Raw genomic sequence first — 13,800 nt, forward strand, 5'->3', positions numbered from 1 at the left:
ATTTCCTTCCATAATTTAAGGAAGTTGTTTACTTAGACAAGAAACCTTTATATATATATATCAATCTCTTGTATCTTAAAAAATATCAATAGAAATTCACGTTTCTTTCCATTCTTTCTGTTACTTTTCTACTCTTTCTATTTTCTGTCAACTAAATCCAAGTTGCCTTTTATCAAAATAAATTTATACCCTCAATAGGATTGTTCATCAGAATCAAGAGGGCATCTCTAATTGCGTATAGTTCAACTTCAATCGACTCCATCACTCAACAACTTTTAGAAAAAAGAAAAAAAAAACTATAAAATATGTAAGTTTAAAACAATTCTCAAGTTAACTAAAGAACACTTCAAATGTTAGATAAAAAAAATTTCAAATTGTAGTTTTACTTTAAAGTTATAAAATTTTAACTCCTCAAATAAAATGATCTAATATATACTTTAGTCACCAATATATTAATAAAATCTCAATTTCCACAAATTCATTCTCAGCAACGACATGACATTATCTATCGTAGCATATTAAATGTCCATCAAAGTTTAACTCAAATTTTTATACTTCTATAATCTGCAACTAAAATTCTCGTTAGTATAGACGAAACTAAAGAAAATATTTTATATTTGTAAAATAGACATCTAGAACTATAATTTAAAAGAAAGACTCAATTAAAAAGTTTACCAGAAGATAGAGATTGAGAAGGCTAAAATTGGTATCATGATTTGCAATTTTCTTCACCATTTCAAATCCTCAAAATTCATAATTTCAATAATTTTCATCCAAATTATGTCATTTTTGTATAAAACAAAAACTTATATTATTTAGATTAGCTGTATAGTTTTGGTGCTAGGAAACTAACCCAAAAAATAAAAAACCTAATCGTAAAGCTACTACCCACGAAGTCTCACATTTTATAAAATTTTAAATATTTTAAAATTTATAATTTTCTCAATTTTCATCCATATTAAAAACCTAGTGTGTACGGACAGTTTTATTTTTTTATCCAGCCTTTGTGGGTTTATAAAATAAAGAAAAAAAAAAGAAGAGAAAAAGTAGTCTTCATCGATATAACAAAACAGGGGGGAACTGTCTTTTTTTTTTTTGGCATGTATGTATATATATATATGAAAGTCGAAAAGAGGCAGAAAAAGTTCTTTGGTTTCTCTCTTACTCTCATGCATAATAACAAAGAAGGAAGAAAGGATTTAACTATCAGAAAAACAAATCAGTTTCAATTTTTTTTTTCCTTCTATGCAAACAGGAATCAAGGAAAGGAAAAGTAAGTGTTTTGTTTTGTTTCTCACACACACATAAACTGAGACAGAAAAGAAAAAAAAGGGTTTGTTCTCTCTTTCAAGCATTGGAACTAATGAGAGGGTTGACAAAGTTTGGTAACTTTTTTCTTTTAGTATTTTGAATCAATTTTAGAGGATTATTCTCTAATTTCTTGGTGTGATAATTGAAGAGAAATTGAATCTAGTTAGAGAAGAGTTTATATATTTTCTTTAGAATATTGTGTACTTGATTTCTGTGATAGTCAATTTGACTCAAAATTTGTCCCGTGATTTTTCCTTCTATACTGCAAGGTTTTCTACATAAATCTTATATCTCTTTATTTTGTGATTGTGTCTTTGTTTGCATTAGTTTTCATTTAAGGGATTAATTAGTTTGAAATTATCAATTGGACCTCTATGAATTGATTTTGCAATTGCTTTAATTTTTACAAAAAGAATATAATATTTTGGAAGATCCAACAAGCAGTATAAGAACTACACTTATTAGTTTTTTAGTTGATTTGTGGTTTGAGATTAATTGTACTTGTGAATTAGGATATATGAATTCACAAGTACAATAATAAAATTGTCATCTTCTAATTATTCAATTTATAAGTTAAAGATGGAGGACCTTCTTTATTTTAAGTATTTATATGATTATATTAAGTTAGAAACGGTTAAGCCTTTGGAAAATTAGATAATGATTGGTGGAAAATGCATAGAAATATTATAAGAACTATCCAATAATAGGTGTATAATAATATCTATCATCATATAAACAAAGAAGTGAATGCACACATTTTTGTGAAATAAATTAAAAAATATGTATGAGAGGAAAAGTGTTTGGAACAAAGCTTTTGTCATTAGAAAGTTTGTCAACTTAAAGCTGAAAAATGGACGATCAATTGCAGAACATTTGAGTGAATTTCAAGAGTTGGTAAATTAGTTGAACACATTAAAAATGACTCTAGATGATGAATAGTAGACATTATTGCTATAGAGTTTTTTGCTAGATAGTTGGGAGAACTTGGTGGTGTCTCTTAGCAATTCTACTCAAAGCGGTATATTGTCTTTATCTTTAGTAAAAAATAATAGTCTATACAATGAAAAGATTAGATGAAAAGATATGGATACTGAGACTTCACAAACACTTGTCACAACAATAGATAGTAGGAATAGAAGTAAAAATAGAGGTCCTAAGGGGCACTATAGATCTAGAGGCAAATCACAGTTGAAAGAAAAATTCAGTTGTTATCATTGCACTAGAGAAGGGCATATGAAAAGAAACTACAGGATTTAAAAAATAAATAAAATAGTGAGAAAAAACTAAAAAAAATAGATGATCAGAACACCACTGCAACTGTAGCTGATGATAGTGAAGAATTGGTTGTGCTTTCATTTGTTGATGATTATAGACATGTTAAAGATTTTGATACTGAATGGATTGTTAATTTTGTAACATCCTATCACGCTACACTCAGGAGAGATGTCTTTACTATGTACAAAGCATAAAATTTTGGCAGAGTGAAGATAAGTGATACCAGCTACGCATATATTATGAGTATTGGTGATATTTATATGTAGACAGATGTTGGTTGCACGTTGATTTTGAAAAATGTGCGATATGTACTTGATTTATTTTTTAATCTGATTTCTACTCATGCTCTGGATCTAGATGACTATTACAACCTATTTGGTGATAGAAAATAGAAACTCACTAAAGGCTCTATTATTATTATTAAAGGCAGATTGTGTCACAAACTTTATAAGACTTAAGTAAAGGTTATTAAAGGTCCATTGAAGCAACTGAAGATGATATTTCATCACACCTGTGGCACAAAAGACTGACTTATATGAGTGAGAAAAGGTTGCAAATTCTAGCAAAAGAAGTCTTTTATTCCTTTTGCCAAATGTATGAGTTTAAATCCTTATGATCATTGTTTGTATGGTAAATAACATAGAATTTTTTTTAATAGTTGATCTGGAAAGAAAAAGAATGCTCTTGAATTAGTTTACTTTGATGTATGTGGTCCTATTTATGTAGAAATTGTAGGATGTAGTACATACTTTGTTACTCTTATTGATGATGTTTCATGAAAGGTTTGGGTATTTGTTTTAAAAACAAAAGACCATGTTCTTCAATATTTTAAGTAGGTTCATGCCATGGTAGAAAAAGAGAAAGGAATATCTTTGATGTATCTTCTTAATGAGAATAGAGGTGAATATACTTTAAAAGAGTTCGAGAATTACTGCCTACAACACAGAATCATACATGAGAAGACTGTTCCTGATACTCCTCAACATAATGGTATGACTAAAAGAATAAATAGAACCCTCATAGAGAAGGTTAGATGCATATTGAAAATGGTTAATCTATTAAAGCCATTGTGGGGTGAAGCACTTTGCATTGTCTGCTACTTAATGAATCAATCTCCATCAGCTCCTTTACATTTTGATATTCTTATAGAGTATGGTCTGGAAAAGATGTTATTTATTTTCATTTGAAGGTATTTGGGTGTAAGATATTTATGCATGTGCCTAAAGAGTAAAGGTAAAAGCTTGATGATAGGATTATTCTAAGTATTTTTCTAGTTTATAGAGATACAGAGTCTGGGTATAAGCTATGAGATCTGATGAAGAAGAAAGTTATAGGTCCATATATGTAATTTTTTATGAACATAAAACCTTATCAGACTTTGAGATTTCATAAAAGATTACTAGTGAATATATTATTTTTCTTACACTAATTTTTCCTTCAATTGGAAATGCCACAGATGAGGAAGAGTTACATGATGAATAAGAGATTGATGAGACATTAATACTAGATGATGTTAAGTAGGGGGAGTAGCCCCTTGCACCTCAGATTATAGAAGAATCCCATCTTAGAAGATCAATTAGAACACATCATCATTCTACTAGATATCTTAGTTTTGAGTATATTGCAGTTACTAAAGAGGGGAAGCTAGAAAGCTTCCAAAAGGTTTAAAATTATAAAGAGAAAGCTTAATGGTTGAAAGCAATGTAGGAAGAGATGAGTTCTTTGAAGAAGAATAATACCTATGAGCTAGTTGAACTTCTAAAAGGTAGAAAAACTTTAAAAAACAAGTGCATGTACAAGCTTAAAATGGATGGTGACAAGCTAGTAAAATATCAGGCTTGTTTGGTAGTGAAGGGTTTCAATCAAAAGAAAGGGATCGATTTTGATGAGATATTTTCTCCTCTTATGAAGATTAGCTCTATTTGAATAATTCTTGGTTTGGCTGCTAGTTTAGATCTTGAGTTTGAGTAGTTAGGTGTGAAAATTACATTCATTCATGGTGAATTAAAAGAAGAAATCTAGATGGATTAGCTAAAGGGTTTGAAGTAAAAGGGAAAGAACACAAGGTTTGCGGGTTAAAAAAGAGTTTGTTTGAGTTGAAACAAACTCTGAGACAATGGTATAAAAAAATTGATTATTTCATGGTGATTCATAGTTACATCAGAACAGATATAGATCATTGTGTGTACTTTAAGACATTCCCATATGATAAGTTCATCATTCTTTTATTTTAGGTGGATGATATGTTGATGTAGGAAAAGATACTACAAAGATTAATAGTTTAAAAAAGGAGTTATTTAGTTCTTTTAATAAGAACCAGATAATGTTGAGTAGGGGGCTGCCTCAGATTACAAAAGAAACCTAGCTTAGAAGATCAACTAGAACACATCATCATTCTACCAGATATTCCAGTTCTAATTATGTTGTAGTTACTGAAGGGAGGGAGCCAGAAAGCTTCCAAGTAGTTTATAATCATAAAGAGAAAGCTCAATGGTTGAAAGCAATGTAGGAGGAAACAAGTTTTTTGAACAACAATAATGCTTATGAGTTAGCTGAACTTCTAAAAGGTAGAAAAACTTTGAAAAACAAGTGGGTATACAAGCTTAAAATAGATGGTGAGAAGCTAGTAAAATATAAGGCTTGTTTGGTAGTGAAAGGTTTCAATAATAAGAAAGGGATCGATTTTTATGAGATATTTTCTTTTATTGTGAAGATGAGCTCCATTCGAGCAATTTTTAGTTTGACTGCTAGTTTAGATCTTGAGCTTGAGTAATTAGATGTGAATATTTCATTCCTTCATGCTGATTTGGAGGAAAAAATCTAGATGAATCAACCAAAGAGATTTAAAGTAAAAAGAAAAGAGCACATGGTTTGCAAGTTGAAGAAGAGCTTATATGGGTTGAAACAAGCTATGAGATAATGGTACAAAAAAATTGATTCTTTCATGGTGAGTCATGGTTACATCAGAATAGAAGCAGATCATTGTGTGTACTTCAATACATTCCTAGATGGTAAGTTTGTCATTTTTTTCCTTTATGTGGATGATATGTTGATAGTAGGGCAAGATACTACAAAGATTAATAGTTTAAAAATAGAGTTATTTGACTTTTCTGATATGAAAGATTTGGGACCAACATGATAGATTTTAGGTATGCAAATTACTCGTAATAGGAAAGCTAAGAAATTATAGTTGTCACAAGAGGAATATGTTGAACAGGTTCTAAATAAATTTAATATGAAGAATACTAAGTCAATTAGCACATTGCTTAGTAATCACTTCACACTTAACAAGAAATCATGTTTTTCTACTAAAAAAGAAAATGAAGAAATGACAGTTGTTCCTTACTTCTCTATAGTTAGGAGTTTGATATATGCTGTGAGTTGCACTCATTATATATTGCTCATGTTGTTGGTTAGGTCAACATGTTTCTTTCTAATCCTGGTAAAGATTATTGGAAAGTAGTAAAATAGATTTTCAGATATTTTAGATATACTGCTAAAATGTGCTTATGTTTTAGAGGCTCAGAACCAATTCTAAAGGGATACACAAATGACGATATGGCTGATGACCTTGATGGTAGAAAGTCAACTTCAGGGTATGTGTTTACTTTTATAGGGGGGTCTTATATCATGACAATCTAAATTGCAAAAGTGTTTTGCTCTATCCATAACTGGAACATAGTATATAGCTATTACTAAAGCAGGTAAAGAAATGTTCTAGATGAAAAAATTATCGAAGAATTAGTTTTGAAGTAAGATGAGTATATAAATAATTATGATAGTAAAAGTGTTCTACATTTGAGTAAGAATATCATGTATCATTATCGAACTAAACATATTGATGTTAGATACTATTAAATTTGTAAAGTGGCGAATAATAAAGAGATGTTATTAAAAATTATTCACAGTGATAAAAATTTAACTGATATGTTGACTAAAGTAATGATTCATGACAAACCTCTATCTTGAACTATGATATGTTAACTAAGGTAATGACTCATAACAAACCTCAGTCTTGAACTAAGAAGGTGGGACTGAAGGACAATTGTGAATATCTTCTCTTTGGATTAGATGAGAAGATTCTTGGTTATCCAGCCCACATGGGTCTATAAAATAAAAGAAAAAAGAGAAAAGGCTGTCGTCATCAGTATAATTAAACAATTTTTCTTTCACCCACATGTATATATATATATATATATATATACACACACAGAAGTCGAAAAGAGGCAGAAACATTTGCACATAAGTTTTTTGGGTTCTTTTTTACTCTCACGCACAGTAACCGAGAAGGGAGATAAGATTTGGCCATCAGAAAAGCAAAACACTTACAGATGTTTTTTCTTCAATGCCCACAGGAATGGAGGAAAGGGAAAAGTAAGTATTTTGGTTTGTTTCTCACACACATAGAATCTGAGACAAAAAAGAAAAAAAAGGTTTGTTCTCTCTTTTAGACATGAGAACCGAGAAGAGGGTTGACAAAGTTTGGTGTAATCATTTAAGATCAATTTTAGAGGGTTATTCTCTTAATCATTTGAGAGAAATTTAATCTGGTTAGAGAATAATTTATACATTTTTTTTATAAAAATATTGTGTACTTAATTTTATTATATGATAGTAAATTTAACTTAAAATTTGATTTGTGTTTTTCTTTATATATTGAAGGGTTTTTCACGTAAATTTTGTTTGTGTGTATTTATTTTTGTGGTTGTTTCTTTCTTTGCATTAGTTTTAATTTATGAGATCGATTGGCTTGAAATTATCAATCGGGATTTTTCGGAATTAATTTTATGATTGTCTTGATTTGCACAAAAAGAATAGAATATTTTGAAAGATCCAATAAATTTGTGATGCATGTATTAACTTGACAAGCTAAAGGTTGGCTGAAAATCTTGAAAATACTTGCTAGGCAGTCCGCATTTTCTTCCTTGTAATCCTCAATTTCAATAGTTTATAACTTCATCAATTCTAACACAAATACCTATGAAGATAAAATTAATGTTGTTTCAATAGATCAGATGAGATCATTTGGGTTAATTTATCTCTCTCTTTTTAAATTTGGTTCTTATTTTTTCTAACCAACTTTTAAGATTGTTGATTGAATACGTATACATACATATTTTCTCTGATTGAATCTAAATGCACAATATCATTTAGATCAGTACATATGTAAGGGCGTACGCTAATACTCAATTTTACCCTGTTAAGCAAAATAAACAAATTAATATAATTAGAACTTGGAAGTATATAAGTCCATTTTACATAGTGAGAGATAATCATAGATATCCATAAATTTGTGAAAGGCATCCCCTTTCGTTACAGAAAATAAGGAAAATGTATAACAGAGAATTGCTGGAATATTCTCTACTCAATATGTCCTACTAAATAAAGATCTCTATATTCTAAACTTGATCATAACGTGTGTGTGTATATACACACACACACATACACGTATGGAATAAACTTCATCTTGGGCAAAAAGTACAGCCAAAGGGTTTCCAAATACTGCTAAGAAAAGTCAATGAATTACACTGTTAAATTCTTGTTCTTCCACTATGAAGAGCTTATCGTTATCTCTTATTACTTCAATGGAATCAATTTCTGCTCCTTCTTCATTTGTCACCGTCGTATTTTTTGCATCAAATCCAAACTTTTCTCCTGTTCATACATTCATTTATATGTACAAATCAAATAAATCCTTATGTTTTTAAGATATAATTTAGAGTTAGAAATTTTCCTGCTTTGTCTGTTTTTAAGATATAATTGACTAAATGAATAAATACCTGCAATTTCCTTGAGTTCCTCAATTGAATTAGGCAACTTAATTAGCTTTCCTGCAGATTGTTTGCAAGAATTGCTTTTCCTGATCAATGGATGGCCTCTATAAATGCTGATTCTTGCACAATCTAATCCATTGCTTCTTTTCTCATCATCATCATTATCATCCTTTTCGGAAACCATTTCATCCTCCCTCTTTTCACTGAGTGTTACAGAGTGAAAATCAAAGCCAACTACATCAGCACCATTCATCACAAGTAAGTTGATCATGTCAACGTTATTATCGGTCAATGCAATCTGATACGCTGTCAATCCACGTCGATCTTTGGCATCAACATTCAATCCTTGTTTCAACAGTTCTCTCATCACCGCCAAGTCATTTCTCTTTGCAGCCATGCATAGGAGATCACCGGCTGTGTAAGGATCAGAAATAGCTGCACAGTGATATAGGATCCTGAATATAGCATGGTGCTTCCATGATATTGCATCCCATAATGCAGTGTTGCCCTTCATATCTGCCATGATACATTGTCATACCGACGAGCAGGATTACAAAGAGATAAATGTAATGTATATAGGAGGTTCCAAATGGTGTTGAATTACCTCGTAAATGCACATTACAGGCATGCTTAAGGAGCACCAAGACACATTCTTCATGCCCTTTTGATGCTGCTTCGTGCTGACCAAACAAAGCAAACTAAATTATGGGATATTCAACTCCTTTTATACACAAAGAATAGGTATATGATAAGTTAATTGATCAAATATAATATTAACTATTGAAATATAAGGTATAGATACCAATGCAGTCCTTCCTTGAGAGTCTCCTATGTCAGGATCCCACTTAGCCTTTAGAAGATCATCAAGAATAGCAGCATTGCCTGTACCAGCAACCGTAAGCAAATTGAAGGCAGTATTTGGGTCAATGTCTTCTTCCGCATTTTTATCTACTCCTAAATCTTTCAACTTAAGATCCTTGAGCTTCTTATGATGCTGCAACGTAAGTTATAATTAATATATCAATTGAATTTAAGAGGATACAAATTAAAATTATAGTTAGTTAATGAACCTGAAGGAAGTTGTTGATCATAGCAATATTGTCATCTTGTTTGGTCTGCATTGCCTCCAAGAGAGCACTTGTTTTGAGTCGTAAGAGTTGTGAAAGCGTCTTGGTCCGGAATGTGTGGGACTGAGGTCTGCAACAAAGTGCTCCTACTTCTCCAAACATGTCTCCAGTATGCAAGCTACCCACAACTCTATCTTTCTCCATCTCACTATCGATTATTTCTACCTCCCCAGACACGATTATATAGACATCGTCTGGCGGTTCATTTTGCATAATTACATCCTCTCTCGGGGGTATGTACTCTGCCTTCATCTTTGCCACCTATTAGGTGGAGTATGCACAGATGGTATTTTATACTTGATGACTCAAATTCAAAAGTTAATAATGCATTTAGAGATGATATAATGAGTGATAATTACCAGGAGCAAGAGTATTTCCCTTGAGACACAGTTGAAGAGATAGACTTTCTCAACTGTAGGCAGAAAGAGATGCTGGCAAATGCTTTTGCATATTGATTTGGGAAGCTGTTCAATGAGTTGTTGCTGGTTCAAGCTCTCTGCTTTAAATCTTAGGCACATGTAAGCCAAGATCTGATCTTTTAGCCTTGTTGGCAACCGATTTCTATGCACAAAGTTGGAGGCCGACTCTACGCTATTTCTCTATACACATAAGATTACATATGAACAATTGTAAGATACTCTAGAAATACTGATGATCTAACATATTAAAATTTCAGAATGAATTAAATGGAATTAATTAGGAGTTACAAATTCCATGGTACGACGAGTGCCTTCCACGACTAAATTGGTCATGTTGCCAATCAAGTAAGCAGTAAGGCCAAGGTTGAAGAACATGTAGAAGGTAATGAAGATCATCTCCATGGTGTTGACAGCATGGAGGTCGCCATATCCAACTGTCGTCATGGTGGTAACAGACCAATACAGTGCAGAAATGTATCTAATCCACAGGCTTGTCTGTCTGAAATTGGGAATAACAGTTCCTATCCATGTCTTCCCTTTATGGGGGTATCTATCTGCTAGTAGGTAGTAAAGACAGCCAGCACAATGCACTAGAAATAATGTCACCTGCAGCCCAATCATAACTTGCATCAGAATGTAATTTTACTTTTAATTTTTACAAATACAATCAGCATAATTATAGATGAATTCTTAAATTTTGTAATATGATTAAATCACTTTAAAGCTTTTTTCATAATTTTTCGATAAATATTTGAAATGAACTAATCATATTTATAAAATTTACCGAATTATCTATCAGTTAACTCACAGATAAAAGTCTAGCACATCGGACCCAGAAGTAACTGAATCTAATGTCCTTCTCTAGCCTGCTCACAGAGAAAAAAAGAAGAAAATTAAGAGAAAAAACAATTAATGGGAAAAAATTTTCTAACAAACAAAATCCTGGACCTGGTGAAGAGTTGCTTAACACGTCGGAGTCGCCAGAACCTGAGCAATCCGAGCAGGAAATAAGAGAGGCCGGCTTTGGTTTGACCCGTAAAAAGGTAGCCTAATGCCTCAAATGGAATGGTTGATGCTACGTCCATTAAGAACCATGTCGAAAGGTACCTTTATTATAATTAATTTAGTTACTTCTTTTTTAACTTAAGTTGATAGAAAACGATACAACCAATTATATATGGTTAATATAGAGTATTAAAAGCGAAATAGAAAGAACCTAATAGCAATCTTTCTCCGATCTCGAACTAGCAAGTGGGTTCTAGAATCGATGTAAGCGAGAAAAAAAGTCAAGACGATGTCAATGGCAAAAAACAGATCAACAATGTTGTCTACAATGTAGAGCTTGGATTTGTTTGGAAATGAATTCAGAAATGCTGCTTCAAAGGGATATACCCAAGCTGAATAGGCCACCAGCACCACCATAAATGACTCCCAACACCTGAAGTAATTCACCAGAATAGTCTTCAATTTTTCATTACTTTTTTCATATTTTAATCCATTTTAAGCAAGAAGTTCTAACTTTTTTTTTTCTTTAGCTTAATTACTCCAAATTAATTACTTTATTCTCTAAGCTTTCAATTCAGAAAGAAATAAATATTTGGTATATATATACATTTATGACAATGTATAATCAGCACTAAAAATATAGGAAAATGTAAAAAAAAAAAAAAAAAAAAAATGAAAAATACGAAAAATAATTATTTTATTTTGGTTTTTGTCGGTGCAGATTAATTCCGCAGGATGGGTATCCAGACCACCAAATAATAAATTAATTAAAACCAGAAGAACCTATAAATAGATATGATCATTTAATTTGGGATTTGAAGGTTGATCAACTAATCTTGGTTCGGGGATTATAGTGATAATTACGAGCAGAAGCAGCAAGCAATTATTATATATAAGAGAATATATATATATGTGTGTATATGTATATATACGTGCATGGATATAGAGAATATGTGTATGAACGTTGAAGACAAATTAGACCAAACAAATTTAGAATAGTTGAGCATATATCAGCCACAAACATACTTTTCATGTACAAACCAAATTATGTATGTTCTTGTGGTTTTCATGAAATAATTATGGAATAATTTCTGGTCTACCAAATCTTTTTTTAAGAAAAAACATCATTTACAGTTGAAAATATTAAAATAATAATAATAAATATGGTTAAGAGCATTTCTGAAACTAAAACAACTTCTAATTTTGCTCCCACAGATCATCTTGTTCGACTAGAAAAGGCTTATATATATGTTTGTGTAAGTTAAAAAGTTGAGATTTAGCTGAAGTTCGAGTCAGAACTTTATTCTGTAGCTAAAAAGCTATCAACTCGCTTTATGAGAAAGACTAATGTGGGATGAAGATCAGATATGAATAGTTATGATATATATGTGTGTGTGTGTGTGTGTGAGTATATATACCTGTATCTTGAATCCATTGGTGAGATGATCCAGCCTTTGGACTTAATTTGATTCTGGTTATAGCTGGAGACACCGAGGGGAGGGAGAATAATCTTGGAGAGGTTTCTTAAGCTGAGAGATGGATCTCCATCATCATCGCCGTCGTCTTCATGACCGCCATGGTTGACTGATACAACATGATCAGTCTGTTTCTGATGCTTCTCCATCGTCATCATCTTCATATTGGTAGAGGCCAAATCATGATGAGATGGAGTAGAAGTGAAGTTCATCTCAATTTCTGAAAATAAAAATAACTACTGATTATAATCAGTACATTTGTGAAATTAAAGAAGATTGAAGAGGACAAAAAGCAGAAGATGATGAGATATTATTTGTGTGTGTATGTGTCTGTTGGTGGTGGTCCTGATCTGTCTGTACAATGCTTTTGGTATAAATGGCAGCTATATTGATCATGAGTGAGTTGAGTTGAGTTGAGTTGGGTTAAGCTGAGTTTAGTACTCGTGGTGCTGCAGGAAGGAATATGTGCGTGTGTATGTATGTGTGTGTATATATATATATATATATATATATATATGTCTATGTGCTTTGTGATAAGGTCTCAAGTGACGTTCCAGCTGCTCTGAGCTCCAATATTGGCCTTGTAATGATGTGGGGCACCACACTGCCTAAATCATATCTATCTCTCTCTCTCTCTCACACACACACACAAATAATTCACAACTCAATTCGAATCAACGGCCATTAATTGAAGCAGTTCATCACTAATAATAATCACCTATTCTTATTATTAGTATCTAATGGAAGAAGTTTGCTAACTAATTACTTATTATTAGTTAATTAATATAATTTTAATCATCATATGACCACTAACTAAATTGCTTTTTTACTTTTCACTACTCAAATATGTATGTTTCTTAAGGTCTATGTCTATATATTTAAACGAGATTGTTTTTTTTTTCCTAAATAGAAAGAGTAAGATTCTCTAGCTTACTATTTCAAATAAAATTACATAAAACATTGGTTATAGATTAAAGTAAACAGCTGTTTTTTTCTTTAAGAAAAAGTAAACAACACTTTTATATAAACAATAAATAATTTTTAAGTCAAAATTTATGCTTCACGGTTCTAAAACTAGTTGTTTGGTGATATGGGAAGTAAGAGCTTGACTTATTTAAGGTTTACCAAAAATTACAGAAGAACATCTTGCCCTCAAAAATTTTCTTAGGAGGGAGAATTTAAACCTAAATGAGTTTGAAGTCAAAAAAAAAAAAAAATAATTTAGAGAATTAAAAAAGTTTCATATGATAAAAAGACATATCTTTGTTGCCGTAGCATGGGGCTATTTATATAGGAAGATTAACAACCAATCATCTCACTTACTTATATAGCAAAAAACAAGTAGAGTGAACAATTATTTCATTCTACATTGTCACGTTTGAGTATTTTATAGTAATCATGGTCATCTCGTATT

The 13,800-nt window shown here is 31.4% G+C and overlaps 1 protein-coding gene across 1 annotated transcript; it reads right to left on the bottom strand.

The window, feature by feature from the left end:
* Positions 1-7,849: 7,849 nt before the first annotated feature.
* Positions 7,850-12,841, bottom strand: KT2/3 (potassium transport 2/3). Its single transcript, XM_088213608.1, has 11 exons — positions 12,330-12,841; positions 11,123-11,344; positions 10,855-11,013; positions 10,715-10,772; positions 10,195-10,512; positions 9,847-10,086; positions 9,431-9,748; positions 9,163-9,354; positions 8,965-9,040; positions 8,367-8,876; positions 7,850-8,241 (listed from the first exon to the last, which is right to left on the bottom strand). The coding sequence occupies exons 1-11, from the start codon at positions 12,596-12,598 to the stop codon at positions 8,102-8,104; spliced, it is 2,502 nt and encodes an 833-aa protein (XP_088069734.1). The 5' UTR covers positions 12,599-12,841; the 3' UTR covers positions 7,850-8,101.
* Positions 12,842-13,800: the final 959 nt, after the last annotated feature.

This window comes from Carica papaya, chromosome 2 (genome assembly GCF_054855325.1).
Source record: "Carica papaya isolate Zhongbai chromosome 2, ASM5485532v1, whole genome shotgun sequence".
NCBI classification, from domain to species: Eukaryota; Viridiplantae; Streptophyta; class Magnoliopsida; order Brassicales; family Caricaceae; genus Carica; species Carica papaya.

Bases quoted from the DNA above. Each gene is read 5' to 3' on its own strand.
- KT2/3 (XM_088213608.1), bottom strand. From the start codon at position 12,598: ATGAACTTCACTTCTACTCCATCTCATCATGATTTGGCCTCTACCAAT. The intron at 11,345-12,329 runs GTATATATACTC...GAATTACTTCAG, and splicing joins CCAATGGATTCAAGATACAG to GTGTTGGGAGTCATTTATGG. The intron at 11,014-11,122 runs GTTCTTTCTATT...ATTATAATAAAG, and splicing joins CGGAGAAAGATTGCTATTAG to GTACCTTTCGACATGGTTCT.